The 17,954-nt window shown below is 36.2% G+C and overlaps 1 protein-coding gene across 1 annotated transcript in view; it reads left to right on the plus strand.

Moving 5' to 3' along the window:
• Positions 1 to 16,178, plus strand: part of b3galt1.L (Beta-1,3-galactosyltransferase 1 L homeolog) — a 147,859-nt gene extending 131,681 nt beyond the window's left edge. The window contains exon 4 of the mRNA XM_018235877.2: positions 14,413 to 16,178. Coding sequence (XP_018091366.1) covers positions 14,613 to 15,590 — 978 coding nt within the window. The 5' untranslated portion in view covers positions 14,413 to 14,612 and the 3' untranslated portion in view covers positions 15,591 to 16,178. The remainder of the gene's footprint in view (positions 1 to 14,412) is intronic.
• Positions 16,179 to 17,954: the final 1,776 nt, after the last annotated feature.

Genomic DNA, 17,954 nt, shown 5'->3' on the forward strand with positions numbered 1-17,954 from the left:
ATAAGGAAGTGAGATCGATGTTGTGGAATTCTGCAAGGCCATTGTCTCCAACGGCTATATAAATGGATACCACACAGTTTACTTAATCTTCTGTAACAAATGCTTCTGATAATTGTAAAGGAAAGAAAGAGGACTGAGGTTACAAATTAAGTTGAACCATGAAAACACATGGAAATTGAAAAGTATGCCGAAGGATTTCATTTCTCATTATAAACAGTTGACTTTTTCCATTCTTTATTCTACTCCTCGGCAGAAAATAATCGTTATTAGCAAACCTGATCATCCTGCCAACTGCATCCTGGTATAATAGAGCTAGTTTTAGTTAAAGGCTGTATGAGGGTAGATTCTATTCAATATTGGATTAAATTTTGGATTTTCTATAGAGCAACAGATAAATGCCATGTGCCAGATGAGGTTTTGCCATGTAAAATACATGTTGATAGTAGTAAAAATGGAGGTTTATAGGACCAAAAATAAAGGATTTTATGAATGAAGAAAGTCAAAAACGTATTATTATTAGACGGAAAAGCCTTGTGATGTGAATAATATTAACACAATGGGGCACATTTACTATGGGTGGAATATCGAGGGTTAATTAACCCTCGATATTCGACCATCGAAGTAAAATTCTTCGACTTCGAATATCGAAGTCGAAGGATTTACCACATTTCGTTCGATCGAAGGAAAAATCGTTCGATAGAACAATTAAATCCTTTGAATCGAATGATTCAAAGGACTTTAATCCATCGATCGAACGATTTTTCGATCGATGGATCACAAACGATCACAAATTACTTTCCCCATAGGCTAACATTGGTGCTCGGTAGGTTTTAGCTGGCAAAGTAGCTAGTCAAAGTTTTTTAAAAGAGACAGTACTTTGACTATTGAATGGTCGAATAGTCGAACGATTTTTAGTTTGAATCATTCGATTCGAAGTCGTAGTGGAAGGCCAAAGTAGCCAAAAAAATACTTCGAAATTCGAAGTATTTTTCATTCTAATCCTTCACTCGAGCTAAGTAAATGTGCCCCTTCATCTTACTGTTTTGAATATTATTTATAGACAAGTACCATAAAGACTAGTAATGAGAGAATCTGGCTGATTTTGTTCACTGAAAATTTTCAAAATGGCAAAAAATTTGCTGAATGAATTAAAGTTAATGGCCCTTTTTCCACACAACATTTTTCAAACCGTGCAACATGTTTTTTTATTATACATTAAAGCAAACTATTTCACTCATCCATGTGAAGGTATGATCTTGATCTAATCCGATATTGATCATTGTCATAGAGTACACTTGACCCGAAACATGTCGTGTTGCCACTACCTGGAATAAATGTTGTGCAGTCAATCTGCTGGAGTTCCTTTTCCTTTCAATCTTTGATGTGTTATTTATTCATTGTCATATCCTTATATCTGGAATTTCAGTATAATTGATATTATCATGATGTGCCTTTCCAGAATGTAAGGTTCCTGAATGTAACTCATTCTGCACTGTGGAATAGCTGTAGAGTAGTTTGTAGGCCTTCTTTTTCAAAACATCCCATTAATTCAGAGTGATTGACATGATATATACACTGCAAGTGACGCTTCCACATGTAGTCAACACTCTGTAACACATTTTTAGCTAGTAGTTTACACACAAAAAAATGTTTCAGAACATAAATCAAATAGCAGATTGTGCACAAACCAGCTTCTGAGACAGTGCCAAATCATCTTTAGGAGAGAAGCCAAAGCTAAAATTTAAACTCGAGTCATTTAAGGCATTGAAATATAATTTGTACATTTGGTATCAGCAGGTCTTTAATGTGCTTTACAACAATGTACTATTGATTTTGAAGCAATATAAAAGCATCTGCTTGAGCTCACTGGCTTTGTATAGATACATTTATCATGTATCTATGTAAATGGGAAATGATTTTTAAATTTGTTTTTCACATCATTGGTTCCCAATGACTTTCACAAAGGTTCAGGTTTTGTAACCTTCCCCTGATAGGGATTGCAAGTACATTTGAAATGTATGTTTATAAATAGTGTGAGATTATAGAACACTAAGGGGCAGATTTATCAAGGGTCGAATTTCGAGGGTTAAAAAACCCTCGAATTCTACCCCCGAAGTAAAATCCTTCGAATTCGAAGGATTTTAGTGCAAAAGCTTCGATCGAATAAAAATTGTTCGATCGAACGATAAAATCCTTCGAATAGAACGATTCGAACGATTTTAAGTGACCGATCAAAGGTCAAAGAAAAGTGCTGGGGAAGGTCCCCATAGGCTAACATTGGACTTCAGTAGGTTTAAAGTGGCGAAGTATGAAGTCAAAGTTTTTTTTTAAAGAGACAGTACTTTGATTATCGAATGGTCAAATGGTTGAACGATTTTTACTTCGAATCGTTCGAATCATTCAATTTGAACGAATTCGATCGAATTTGACCAATTCGATGGTCGAAGTACCCAAAAAATTACTTCGAAATTCGAATATTTTTTCATTGGAATTATTCACTCGAGCTTAGTAAATCTGCCCCTATGTAATTATCAAAATCACACAGGTTTTTTTCCCCTTATTTATCAATACATTTTTTTAAAAATTCCCTGTGTGAGAAAAAACTCGTAAAAATCAAATCATAGGAATTTTTCAGATTTTCCTCCTGAAAACAAATCTTCAGATTATTGCACAAAACCCAGATATTTTCGCGATTTCTACCATTGATTTCTACATGATCTAGGCAGGTCTGAGTTAGAGTACTTTTTTATTCAGTCTTTTAACAATCTCGAGGTTTAATACATTCTGAAAAATTCCTATTTTATAGGGAAAAAAACTTGCATTTTTAGAATTTTTACCCCCCTAACGGTCAGATTTATCAAAACTCTAATTTGAGTTTTTTACGTGATTCGAGATTAAATTAAAAAATTGCCACAATTTCCAAATTTAAGTAGAATATGATTGATGTCACTATGTTCAAGTTTTTCACATTTCTAGTTTTTCATAAATAAGAAGGTAATAAAGATTTTGGAGTTTTCAGGAAAAAAACCCAAACATTTTCATTTGGATAACTCTGCCTTCTTGTTTGTATATTTAAGACAAACACATCATCACTAATTGAAGTAGATTAAGGGGCTTTTATCACAATATAAGAAGATACTAGAAGATGCTATGTTAAAAAGTTATTCCATTTCATATCAATGAGTCTACATTTACAGCATCCTCATGGAAATGGGCAGTTGCTTGACCTTGTATTGCAAGAAATCTGTCTTTCAATAACGTCTAAATGCTAAAATATTAGAATAAAACAACTTCCTCGTTGTAATTAGGCTTTTGACAGAAACTTCCAACACATATCAATTAGATGGAAATAATATTCTTTAGTAGGAGATTGTGCAAGGCATTTTTATAATTTTCCTCCGCTCTCAATGATTCCACCAGGTCTAGACACATGGAAGTTACTGTTTATAGAATATAAACCAATGAATAAATCACTAGCACTCAGTTACCATGCTGTCATGTTGACCAAAGAGATTAAGAATCACTGGTTCCATGTTTATAAAGGGATCTATAAGAACACCCAATAATCAAATGCTGATGTATAATTGGCGCTTTATACATTATCTTTAGGGATGTAGCGAACGGCGGAAAAAATGTTCGCGAACATATTCGCGAACTTGCGTCAAAAATGCGAACGGTTCGCGAACGTCGCGAACCCCATAGACTTCAATGGGAAGGCGAATTTTAAAAGCTAGAAAAGACATTTCTGGCCAGAAAAATTATTTTAAAGTTGTTTAAAGGGTGCAACGACCTGGACAGTGGCATGCCAGAGGGGGATCAAGGGCAAAAATGTATCTGAAAAATACATTGTTGACACAGCGCTGCGTTTTGTGCTGTAGAGGGCAGAAATCACACTACGTCACTCAGGTGATGTTTCTGGACACGGAATGTGAAAAAGCTCACACAGCTAGGTGGCACTTGGTTAAAGACTGGGCAAACAATGCCTGCAAGGGCAACGTATACAGTAGTGGGTACGGAATATATTATTGCTGCTGTAAAAACATCACTCAGGTGATGTTTACGGACACGGAATTATTATTGTTATTTAGACAGAATGTGAAAAAGCTCACACAGCTAGGTGGCACTTGCATACCTCCCAACTGTCCCTCTTTTGACCACTCAACCCCCTGTCCCTCTTTTGTACTGGAAAGTCCCTCTTTTCTCTGAACTGAACAGCCAGAAAAAACCAGTTTCTAACTTAATTAGCTTTTGGCAGAGAGCTCAGAACAGCTAACAGGTGCAAATAAGATACTTTGTAACAATTTTGACTCTGGTTGGTGCTGGTAGTGGTGAACTACTAGGAGGAGCAGCACACCAGTCCCTCTTTTCTCTGAACTGAACAGCCAGAAAAAAAACAGTTTCTAACTTATTTAGCTTTTGGCAGAGAGCTCAGAACAGCTAACAGGTGCAAATAAGATACTTTGTAACAATTTTGACTCTGGTTGGTGCTGGTAGTGGTGAACTACTAGGAGGAGCAGCACACCAGTCCCACTCCCCAACACAGCTAGACTAATAGCACTGGGCTCTTATAGTAGCAAAGTAAAAAAACAAAAAAGAAAATAAAAGCAGTCCTTACAAGGACTATTGGGTTATTACAGCAGTCAGCAGATGAGATCAGAAGCAGTGCCCACAGCAGCTACATACAGAGCACTGCAGTAGAAGGTAGATTACTAGTCAGCAAAGCTAACTAACCTAAACTCACTGTCCCTCAAATCCCTGCAGAGTTCTGTCCCTACAATACAGAGCAGTATCAAGTAGATTACTAGCCAGCAAAGTTACTATCAACTGTCCCTCAAATCACTAAACAGCTCTCTCCCTACACTAGCTCTTCCAAGCACACACAGGCAGAATGAAAAAACGCTGCAGGGCTTCAGTTTATATATGGAAGGGGAGTGGTCCAGGGGGTGTGGGGGTGGTCCAGGAGGGAGATCTTCCTGATTGGCTGCCATGTATCTGCTGGTCTGGGGTGAGAGGGCAAAAATAAGCGCCAGCTAAGGCGAACCCAAATTGGCGAACGTCGCGCGACGTTCGCGAACATTCGGCGGACGCGAACGGTCGATGTTCGCGCGAATTAGTTCGCGGGTGAACAGTCCGCGACATCCCTAATTATCTTGTGGTGTCTTTTGTGGCTTGATTAACTTACTATGAAATTATTTTTGTCATCATAATATTTATTAATTGTTCACTCCGTAATGTATATCCTATTTGTGAAACCAGGCAAACCTGAAGAAATAAATTGGAGGAATATATTAAGGAGCTGATTTACTACAGATCAAACTTTTGCAGTGCGGTTTATTTCTACCAAGCAGTGATAAATTGGCTCCTAAATTGTGAAATGTGTGTGAGCGTTATCATATTTCAGCCAGCATGGAAAACACTTGATGCTACCTTTCATTTACATTAATGAAAACTGCCAGTCATTCTTATGACAGGTGGTTTTGTCCTGAAAACACACAAACTGAAAAGTACCTTTCACATGGTGGTTGGCTTCTGTCAATGTGAATAAAAGGCAGCAGTGTTGTTGAGTGTTATATGTGCTATAGGCCTTAGCAGTTACTTTTTCTCTCTCTCTTTAGTTTTCATTATCACTACTCAGGATAACGCTGCGTTCAGTTACAAACTCCACCTGATATGATAACTGATGCATCCTATCTAGTGATCTCAACTCATACCATTTCTACATTGCATTCAACCTTTATAAAAAAATAGTTGTTTCACTTATTTTGACCTAAGTAGACTTGCTCTTCATGTAGAACCCCTTACCTGAGCCATGCAGTCTCATTTCCATTTATATGTATTAAAGCAGTGTCCATTCTCTTTAAGATATGTTCTTTCTGTATAACCAAAATGAAAAATGTTCAGCTGAACTGTAAAAATGTGGAGATGCATTCACTGAACACTGTAGAGATGATCAGCACACTAGAGAGGTAAGCATGAAAGCTGAACTTAGACTGCTCTGTCTGAAATTTTTTAATTGCAGAATGGTATTTATCCTTTATAAGACCCACTGCCGTTTCTATGCTGTAACCATTGCTTGAAGGAAAAGGTCTGTGTAAAAGTGAAAAACTGGGTAAACAGGCTGTGGGAAGTAAAAATGTTTCAAATATAGGGCCAGATTCAATTCAGTGAAAAAAAATGATCGCATGAAAACTTATGGATTAAATTTGAGGCGAAAACATTTTTTCTCCAAATTCAGTTCCATTTTTTTCCCATAGACTTCAATAGCATTTTCATGTGATAAACCATGAGATAAGTTTTTCTGAATTGAATTGCATCTTAAATAGTGATGGGCGAATTTGCGCCATTTCACTTCGCCGAAAAATTCGTGAAACGGCGCCGGCGTCTCGTTTTTGACGCCAACGTCCGTTTTTTTGGAAATTTTTTTTGACGCCGGCGAATTTTTGATGCCGGCGAATTTTTGACGTGAATTTTTGCGGGTGTTTAGCGAATTTATTCGCTGGCGGCGAATCGCGCAAATTCTCCGTGAATTTGCACCTGGCGAATAAATTCGCCCATCACTAATCTTAAATTGAATCTTGACCATGACTTTTTACATGATAAACCCCTTTCTCACTGAATTAAAACTGGCCCATGGTTTATTAGTCAAAAATATAAAGGCTGGAATAAATGGATGCCTAAGGTAATACAACAACTTCTAAAGCAGCTCTCAAACCCTATAGTTAGTCAGCAACTTAAAGGGGGACATATGGGATATAACTTCTTTTGTTATGTCCACTTTGTGCAGAAAATAACTACAGAATATAGTGGATGTGCCTAAAAATTTTGACTCTAGAAATTGCATTTATTTATGTATTCATATATTCAACATCTTTGTTCCCATTTCCGTTCCCATGCTTGCCAACAGATATTCAATGTGAAGTTATGTGTATTTTAGATAAGTAGTGTGGTTTAAGAGGGATTTAAGCATTGTAACATAGGTAACTCATGCTGAGCACAACCTGTTCACAATGAAAAACACTATATTCTCTGTAGTCTTAATATTTCTAATGTTTAAAAGCAGTTACGGCAATTCCCAAATCTACAGAAAATCCTTGGACACTTTCTGTCTTCCTAAAAAAGGAAGATGTTGTCAGCATTGGCTCAAAAAACAACAGGTAGAATGAATTTGCAGACATGCATCGCATTTAATAGCAATGCCTAGTTCAATACTTCAATGAGTATGAGCTGCATAACAATGTTTTCTAAAACCCATCAAGTTCAAGCACACTGAAGGGAGCATAATAATGTGAATGACCTCATCATTAAGCAGCAAAATAACTGTGTGGTATAATTTAGTTTTGTATTGAGAGTTACAGCTCACAGTGGTAATTTAAAAGCCACGAAAGCGACAAAATTCACCATTCTGCAACACAGTCATGGCAACAGAAAGGTCTGACTGGTTAGAAAGAGCTTATTCTATGGGATATTTATGCATTGCATGTTGATTCTGTACATGCCATCAAAGCAAATTGAATATGTAAATTAAATATGCAGGATAGATAAAATTACTCACTATTAGAAGGCAATGTCGTTTGCTGCAAGTACATTCGGGCACCAGCCATTAATCATTTCAACAATTTAGATGTTTTGCAAATGCCTTCTATTGATTGTTTTGCCAAAGGCTTCCCAGAATATACAGCATAAAAACCGTACTCAGCTGGAGCTCTAAAAAGTGTGGAACATGTACAGTGCTTTTTCAAACCCATTATGTAGTAGCCCTGTGATTAGAGACACTTTGGTCCCTTGGAAGCTTTACCTGAGTTCTTCTGATTTTAACACCTTTGCATTTGCAGCCGCTGGATTTCTTAAAGAAAATGGTTGTTATTATAAAAAAAAACCTAAATACTAGATGCTGACTTAGAAATTCTTCTACACCATTAGGTTTTAGTATTAGTTTGAGTTTGACATATACATTGTACATGTGTGTGCCAACATTGTTTCCTACTGCAAACAACACAAACATGCTGTATGGTGCACTGCAATTGGCTGACATACAGTACTGATACAGCCAATGAGAGCAGGTGAAATCAGTCAGCGACTCACAGCATGGGTGCGTTGGTTGAGGCCTAAAAAATGTGCTGAACAGTACATAGTTATCTTTCGGTTTATCTACCTACTGTATGTATCTCTGTGTCTATGTCTTCCCATTCATTTCTATGGGGTTTTTAAAAGTGAAATTTCACTTTCACCCATTGATAAATACGCCTTTCAAAATCCCATAGAAATAAATGGAGAGCTGCGGAATTTCACTCTAGTGGCGGAACTTCCCTCTTTGATAAATTTACCCCTATTTCTTAAATAAAACTTCTATGTTCAGTAGAGACTGCTATTCTTTGGTGTCCAATATTGAGATGGCTTGTGAGAACCTCAATAATGAGGTGGCTTGTGAGGAATGATAACGGACTACTGCTGGCAGCCCCCTCATAGAGGAACATGGAGGATTAAATAGGTAGTGTAAAAGAATCAGGCAAATACTTTTATGACAAAATTATGAGGTCATGATGTAAAAAAAGGTTTAATTTCTGGTGTCAGTATCGCTTTAAAACTGATATAAAATGCCAGCTCTACATGGAAAGCAAATCAAGTGGTCCTAGCGTTTATCATCTCTTAAAAACCACTCCACATACAGATGGAGCCAAATGGATCCTTCCACCTGCAACACATGTTACACAATACATTTCAATAGGTGGAAGGTGTGCAGTGTCACATATAGCATTATAAGCCAAAAGCAGACGTAGAACAATATTTTCACCTGTGATACACCCTGGGTTATAGGCACTGCACTGGAAACTTGGAATAACTAGTCACAGCCAGGCCCGGGAGCAGGATTTGCCCTCACACCCGGATGTATGCTGTGTAGTGATGGGCGAATTTCTCCTGTTTCGCGGAAAAATTAGCAAAACCCGAATTTTGACGCCGACGTCCAGATATTTTTGACACCAACAACAATTCTGATGCCCATTAAAGTCAATGGGCGCCTGGATTTGTCGCCGGCGTCGGAAATTGTCGCCGGCGAAACGTGGAAATTCGCCGCAAATTCGCGCCTGGCATCACTAATGCTGTGCCTTACCAATGTGAAAACTTTCCCCTGCCCTGCCACCTGCTTTAAACTTTGAGGGCCCAGAGGAGATAGCACCCCCTTCACCACAAGTAGTTACACCACTATCAAGCAGTGTAGCTACTTAGCAGGGATATGTGAAACTCCTGATGCTATTAATGCTGATAAATAAGGCAGAAAAACCTACACTAAAAAAAAAATGAAGCCTACTTTAGGCAACACTGCAAGCTTATATGCAGTTAAATTTATAACCAGACTATTCAACTATTGCAACACTTCAGGAAAAAAAACACACAGGTCATGCATTATAAAATATCAGCATATTAAAATCCTTGTCTTACAGCTTCATTCAGCAGCAAATGGTCCAGTACTTCTGAGATGGGCTTTTGAAGGCTCTACCTTTCACAAGTCAGCATAAATTAAGCCTTATAATATGAACCCAAAGAAAACAGGCAGAGGCACTATGCGTGTCCTGATGTCATTTTGCAGCACTGACAAAAGAATGTATAATATGTGAATTTGAAAGCCCATGTACGACATCTGTGCATATATCTGGGGACTGAATGAGGAAATTGGATTTTGTTCTCAGGGATTTTGCAGTGTGGAATCCTTCCTTTGCAGAAGGGTGCACATTTCCTAAAGCTTAAATTGTTTCTTTCATATTTATTTGAGAAGACCCTGTGCTAGATACGAAACCCCTTATATATCCTCACCGGTAAGTGGAAATAAATTCCCCACCTGTCCTTTGGGGGTTTTCCACTTTGATGCACATTTTCCTTGGGCAAACAATGTTAGAGAAAGAGCAGATGGTGCCTCCTGGAGTGCAAACCTATATATTTATGTTCCTGGAATAAAAAAATGTACTTTTCCACAGCAATGTGATAGGGAAAACACAGCCATCTTCAACACAATAAAAAAAAATTCACTTGGCAAACTTTTTTTCTCATTTACTGAACATTTACTATACTCTTAATAGGAAGCCTTAGGTTTTTGTTTTTTTACAGAAATAGAGACACAAATTGCTTTTTTGAAATGCTGGATTTAAGGTGTGTCAGCCACACACAATGTTTTGCCCAATAAGGCAGGAATGGGCAGCAGACATTCTTCTGTGTTTTCTAGTAAGTTAAGTCTAGAATTTCAGCCAGCTATACCTCCAAAAACACTGCTGTTCATAAATTTAATATATCATCTTGCTGGTGCTAGTAAATAAACGAGGATAATGCCGATTACCCCAGGAAATTGAATGGACACTCCAAACAAACAAGCCAACTTATCACCTATTGCTCAGGCTTTAAATGTTTAATTTCAAAAAAAAAAGAAGGAAAAAAATCAAATTTTCTAGCATTATTTTAAACTAGTTGACATTATGACTTTCTGTAATTTTAACTGATGCTTTTGGCTCACCCAGAATATTAATCAAATAGTAATTAAGCCATAACAAGCGTCTGTTGTGAGGGATTATGAATGTGCTGACAATGTAAAAATTAAAGCCGCTGACTACTTATAAGTTCTGGCCTGTTGGTCATACTTTTAAGAGTACAAATCATCTTTTTTTAATAAACTCATATGATGGCTCTTATTTGTTTTAAAAGCACTGAAGAACAAGAAGCCAGAAAATATGAATGCTCTGAAATTGTAAAAGTAAGTAAGTACATGCTTTATAGCATAAGCAGATCTATAAATCTATAAATATATTCACAATCCAATTTATGGGTGGTAAATTGTGACTCAAGCACTGAGCAGCTCCACTGTATGTCTTGTGCCATTTTGTTCTGGGTTACTTACCCAGTATGCAAATAATTTGCACAAATATATTTGGGAATTAAATATTAGGTCAGATCTGACTGTAGCTCTGTATGGAATTCGGACACATCATCACACCAGTTTAGCTTATAAATGCCATTCACTAATGGATCATTGCTATTCAGCCTTCCATGTAGATGATTAAATTAGACAAAATCTGACAAAATAAGCACCATGAATTATTCTACTCTAAAGTGGATTTTATGTTCATTTAGACAATAAGGGGCCTATTTATTAAACTTCAAATTTATCTGGTCAAAGATTTTAAGGGGAAAACCTAAATTTTTCATGGAAAAAAAAACCTTGAATTTTTACAGATTATTTTTATACGCTATAGCTGCTAAAAATCCGAATCCGAAAATACTCCCATCTCAGATCATGTTGAGATCATGTAGAAGTCAATGACAGATGTCCCTGAAGTTGTTTCTTGACACCATGATCTGCACTGGATAATCCAATAAAGTTGGGGTTTCAGGCAACAACACAAAAAGATTGTTTGATCCAGGCAGCAATTTGTTTCACTTTTGTGTATAAGGAGTTTGAGAGTGAAAAAATGCAATCAGTTGTTTCAGTGGCGAATTGCTGCCGACAGAATAAGTTAAACAAATAAAATGTGTTTACTTTCGCGTAAACTCAAGGTTCCTCATTAAATCACAGTTTGCCATTTCTTTGCCCAGAATGCATTGCAGTTTTGTTCTCTGCAAAATTTTAGACACAATATATACAGTAAATAAAATGCCACTATCATAAAAACTAAGCATTAGGGCGATATCATTTTTAAGGTTTTTGTAACATTAATGCTGCAATGGTGAACCCTTGTTATTGAAGAAACAGTAACACCAAATGAAAGTGTTTTAAAGTAATTCAAATATAATGTAGTGTTGCACTGCACTGGTGCAGTGGCTTCAGAAACACAACTATAGCTTATATAAACAAGCTGCTGTATAGCCATGGGGACAGCTATTCAAGCTAAATAAAGGAGAAAAGGCACAGGATACACTGCAGATAACAGATAAGCTCTATTGTATACAATGGGATTCTTCAGAACTTATCCGTTATCTACTGTGTATCCTGTGCTTGAATGGCTGCCCCATGGCTACACAGCAGCTTGTTTATATAAACTATGGTAGAGTATATGGAGCAAACTACAGGGCAACAGTACATTATACTGTCATTCCTTTTGTATTTCATATTAAAACGGATATCTGTGCTTGTATCCTTTAAGTACTTTAAGAATAAATTGCTTTAACACATTTCCCTTGTTTTACATTTTCCTGGTGCCCTGAAAAATGTAAAATTGGGGATATACTGTATTTGCTGATTGTTCTAGGGTGTTTTGCTATAATTTCTAAGTTGGTCATTTTCCTGTTCTTTTGGTGTAACTGCTTTGTACTAGTCAAGTGAGGGGTTTGTTCATTCTCTTTGCCCTTGGTGTGTTGATTAAATTGTATACACTCTGTGAATTGAATTACTCTTTGTAGAATCTCAGCAGGTATTTCTGCAGCCAAACTGTTTCACATTGTTGGCCTTCTGCTTTTTCTTACGTTTTACTGTGGATCCCTGGTGTAGACTGCACAATATGATCCCCTGATCTTGGAATTGTTGATAAAACTGTCACTAAACCCTACTGTATCACACTGCTCAACCACATTTTACTAAGTTGTTGCTGGACTACAAATCCCAGCATGATTTTAAATATTATCAAGGTTAAGGCGTGCTGCCAGTTGTAGTCCAGAAACATCAGCGTTGTATTGTGCAACATTTTTTTTGTGCAAAATTTTTTTTTGCAAAATAATCCTCCAATGAGGATCCCAACTGATCTGTATAAATCGGTTTCCCTATTCTCCTTCTGGAGATGGAATCTTTAAGCACAGTTTCCTTGGACTGAACAAGTCTGTCCTTTATCCCTAGTGTTGATTCCAGTGTCATATAATGAAGACAAAAATTACATAATAACCACTGTATGTAAGATAACAGCAAAATGCCTGATATAGTGCTAGGAATCAGCATTCCTACTGTTGAATTCTCTTGCATCTACAATGACTTTTTTGGTCTGGCGAATTCTTATTAATAAATTGTTTTCCATAGCTATTTAGGCATCGCTATAGAGAACTAGAGGGCACTGTTGGACAACTTTATATTTGGGTTAGTGTCCCTTTAATTAGATCTTTATACATCCCACCTGGTTGTCATCTCCCATTCATTAAAGGGTATTATTGATAGTAATAAGTTTATGGCAAATAATGGCACTGAAAATGTATCTTTGGCCAGTCCTAACAGATTTTTGTTTTTACTATGAAGAAACTCTAAAATGTACATCCTTCTACAATTGTCTCCCTCCTAATTTAATGTCAGAAGAAAACGTTATACTTGAAATCTCCTCTCTAAGGCTGGAGTTACACAGTGTATATAAATGTTCAGCTTATAAATGGTTCACCAAATAGTTTCTAACATTATAAATCGATTGAGATCAGAGACACCTGCAGCTTTTTTCATCTTTTCATTTTACAGAGAACCTACGTTCTCATATCCTTTGTCAAGATACCTTCTGTTAAAGCAATAATATTTAGAGTAATATAAACGGTTTTGCTATTGCCAAACTCAAGCACAATGAACCAATATTTCCTTACTCTTTCAATGGAAGGAAAATCTGCTTTCGTTTGAATTCATCTCATTCTTCCTGTTCAGTGGGCTGAAAATCATATGCAGACCTTGCAAATTCAGCTATAAATAAATTGATAAGCAACAGCATTCATACTAAAATACATTAATAGTATAAATGTGTATGCAACATTGAAGGCTGCTGCAAATATATAAAATACAGTATTTAGCCTAAAACTTGGGTTATGTTGATCAAATAATTGTAAATATATAGAGGGAGCAAGTCAAATGTGAGGGGCAAATCCATATAGTTACATATATATTTCCCTATCTGTAATGCCTATGAATATACAGTATGTAGTTTATCTCAACCGAGATTGCTGTTACATATGAGAGAATATAGGTTTAACAGTATATCATGAATAATGTACCCCTATAGTAAAATATAAAAATATTATAAGTCACAGAGGAGTTCCATGCCCATATAAAACACAAGGCTAAGTGTTTTATAGTAAACAGGCCATTGCATGCCAAATTGACTTCAAAATCAATTTGAGTGTGTTTGCAAATATGTTAGCTGTCAAGCAAAAAAAATTTTGATTATGACATTTCTTTTTCAGAGTTTGAGTTTTTACAGCACTCACATTCTTAAACACCTCGCCATTCTTTGGGCAATTATATAATATTTCTTTCAACTTTACACAATGTACGAGGCAATATTTGTTTGTAAGGTTTAATATTTTATTAAACATTACATTTGCTTTTCTGTTGAGAGCCATTTGCTGTATTTATTAAATTAAAATGTTTTCAGCCTTTTACAGTAGAGAATTGGCTGTCCTGTATAATTGTAACTTTTTTTTTCGTCTGAAATATATTTTTAAATAATTTGCTATTCTATTTTTGTTTTTCAGAAACTGTTCAAAATACAATGAAATTATTCAGACTTCAAGACAATGAAAAAAAATTTGCTGCGGGATTTCAGATATTTTGAAAGATCCACAAATTTCTGAAGAGAATTTTGTGGGTTATTATGTTGCCTTCTGTGGATTACAAAATGATAAATGAAATAGGAACACTGGTTGAACACTTTGCCTAAAAGACCAAAGAAATAATGGCTTCAAAGGTCTCGTGTTTATATATATTGACAGTTGTGTGCTGGGCAAGTGCCCTGTGGTATCTAAGTGTTACTCGCCCAACTTCTTCATACACAGCCCACAGAGTAGGCAATATAGCCATTATTCAAAAAAATGTTACATTTGGTAACATAAGAACTCGACCCATAAACCCGCATTCTTTTGAATTTGTTATAAATGAGCCGGAAAAATGTGGAAACGACAGTCCTTTCCTGGTAATTCTTATAAGCACAACCCATAAGGAGTTTGATGCAAGACAAGCAATTCGAGAAACCTGGGGAAATGAAAGCAACTTTAAAGGAATTAAAATTGTCACGCTTTTTCTTTTAGGCAAAAACTCAGATCCAGTCTTAAATCAGATGGTTGAGCAAGAAAGTCAGATCTTTCATGATATTGTTGTAGAAGACTTCATAGACTCCTACCATAACCTAACTCTCAAAACACTGATGGGTATGAGATGGGTAGCCACCTTCTGCTCAAAAGCAAAATATGTCATGAAAACAGACAGTGATATTTTTGTAAATATGGATAACCTGATTTATAAGTTACTGAAACCCACCACAAAGCCTCGGAGAAGGTACTTTACTGGATATGTTATAAACGGAGGACCTATAAGGGATGTTCGGAGTAAGTGGTACATGCCTAGAGACTTATACCCAGAGAGCAATTACCCTCCTTTCTGTTCAGGAACTGGCTATATTTATTCTGCTGATGTTGCGGAACTCATTTATAAAACTTCTCTTCATACCAGACTTTTGCATCTTGAAGATGTCTATGTAGGGCTTTGTTTACGGAAGCTTGGTATTCACCCATTTCAAAACAGTGGCTTTAATCACTGGAAAATGGCCTACAGCTTATGTAGATACCGACGGGTAATCACAGTGCATCAAATAGGTCCTGAAGAAATGCACAGAATTTGGAATGACATGTCAAGCAAGAAGCATCTTCGATGTTAAGACATTTAGATGACTGTTTTTATTATTGAGATGGATGGTGGATATTTTGATATGCAGGTAACCAAGAAAAGAAGCAGAAACGTGATTGGATTTTTTTACAGTGCTTGTCTATTTACTTTTGCAATCTGCTGTATATAGAGATTTGACATATTGACTAGCGCGCATCAGAAGTGACAACTGTCTAAAAATGTACTTGTTGATCCAGTATTTATGAAGATGCAATTGTCAATTTATGAATCTGATGTTGTTTGGTTAATGAACTTGGAATGTAATGTAGAGTGCACAAACACATACAAAGGACTACACCTCCTGTCTCGTGTGATCCCTATACAGTATTTTTTGCAGCTGAAACAGATCTTATCTCTTATCTTATATTATCCTATATATCATAATACAATGTTTATGCAAAAAAAAAAGTTGAAAGGATTGGCAACAACAAAACTTTCATTTGCATTAATATTTCAGTAATTCATACCCAAATATAGTTTTTGGAGCCAAAACCTGTTTTTTATTTTATTGTAGTTTACTTATTACTGCCTCTGTAAGTGGATCATGTTAATTAAAGGGCAAATTTATTTGTCTAAAGCACCATGGTTTTGTGGTGATATTTAATTATACTTACACCATTGTGAGCAAGTTATATACCAAGTTATTGCTGCCTTAAATTCACTGCATAAATTTGTCAGTTTATTGAACCATAAAATACACTGGCGAATTTACACCATCAAGATATGACGTATATATTATATTAGCATTAAGATAATAATACTAATATGTTGATAATGGGATGTAGCATTGGCTGCTCTGTCATTATTATGGTATCACTTGGTGTCTGGTATCTCTGATATCTCTTATTCTTGCCGAAAACATGCATTGGAGCTTTTTATAAATTGGCGAATTGTTAAATGGTCGCACTGGTATAATTTCACCTGGCTGAATAGACGTGAATGTCCTCCAATGCAAAGTTAATTTGACAAAACCTGTCATACTTGCCTTTTTAGCAAGTAGCCAATGTCATGGTGAGCTTTTTTTGCAAATTGTAACAAGCTCCAATGACTATAAAGAGCCTTAGAAAATACATATGCATATCTGAAAAGTAATAGTAAGTTTACATAGATAGATGTAGTACATATACTGTACAGTGTATATAGTATGTACAACCGACTTAAGGTCCCGGTTGTACATAAAGTACTGTGCAATACTACACAATTTTTTGCTATAGCAAGACCCTTCATGCTGGTTTTTTGATTTATTTTTGTATACATTGAATTTCCGTGCAAAGGGGCAGCTACAAGATAGCTCAATGGAAAGTCCATGCCATTAACTATATCAAGTCTGAAAATCTGACGGAGAACATGGAGGTAAAGTGCAATAGATTAGTGGTTAGAGACAGGTATCTAACATATTGGCCTCCACAGTGACTACTTCATCTAATTACTTGAAAAGGGGATCACTAAGTTTGTGCTGCACCACTGACTTACCAGATGTGTGAAAGGACAGGGAGCTGACTAAGACAGCCTTATAGCAATTTGCATAATGGATTACAGACAGAATTTATCATGATTTTCAGTTTAAATTCAGTCAACCATGCCGCATCTAGTGGCTACTTGAAACTGCAGATAGGTCTTACTGTTTCCCTTGTGGGAAAACGATGATACTTGTTGTTAGTCCATGTAACCTTCCCCAAAGTAACAATTAAACATATCTGTAGCAACTACTGGTATCATGGTCTTCATGTCTAGCAGTGATTGAAATGCAGGTAGCTAACCACTGGGGTGGATCTTTACAAAAATAGATAAGGGTATAACATATTACTGTGTAAAGCATTCCTTCTTTATATATTTCCATCCATGTGCTTGAGTGAAAGCTTCCTGAAGGATAATACAGTCAAGGAGTCTAAATTATAACTGATTACAACACCACTGCTCAACAGCATTGTTGAAAAAATATGCAGAAAAATTAGCCGTTTAAGGGACAAAAACTGAAACACACTCTATACATATGCCCCTTGAAAGGTACATTTTATAAAATCATATTTCAATGCCTTATGCCAAACATCACAATTGAATTTACTGATTGCAGATACTCAGTGCACATCCCATGTGCAACAAAACCAAATTACTGTAAACATTTCGAGCCTTATTTATGCACTATTTCGAGCAACTTATGCAGTTGCATATGCCTGCTTCTAGATGCAAATTATGCTATAATTCTAAGGATCACTATTTCATGTCACTTTAATTCTTGCACACAGCGCATATAGTCATCATTGTGGGCACCATGGTGTTGTGACATGGGTATTCTGTTATACTTCTATTTTTTGCATGCTATTCAGTATAAAAATAGTTTTAGGTTCATTTAGCA

This window comes from Xenopus laevis, chromosome 9_10L (genome assembly GCF_017654675.1).
Source record: "Xenopus laevis strain J_2021 chromosome 9_10L, Xenopus_laevis_v10.1, whole genome shotgun sequence".
NCBI classification, from domain to species: domain Eukaryota; kingdom Metazoa; phylum Chordata; class Amphibia; order Anura; family Pipidae; genus Xenopus; species Xenopus laevis.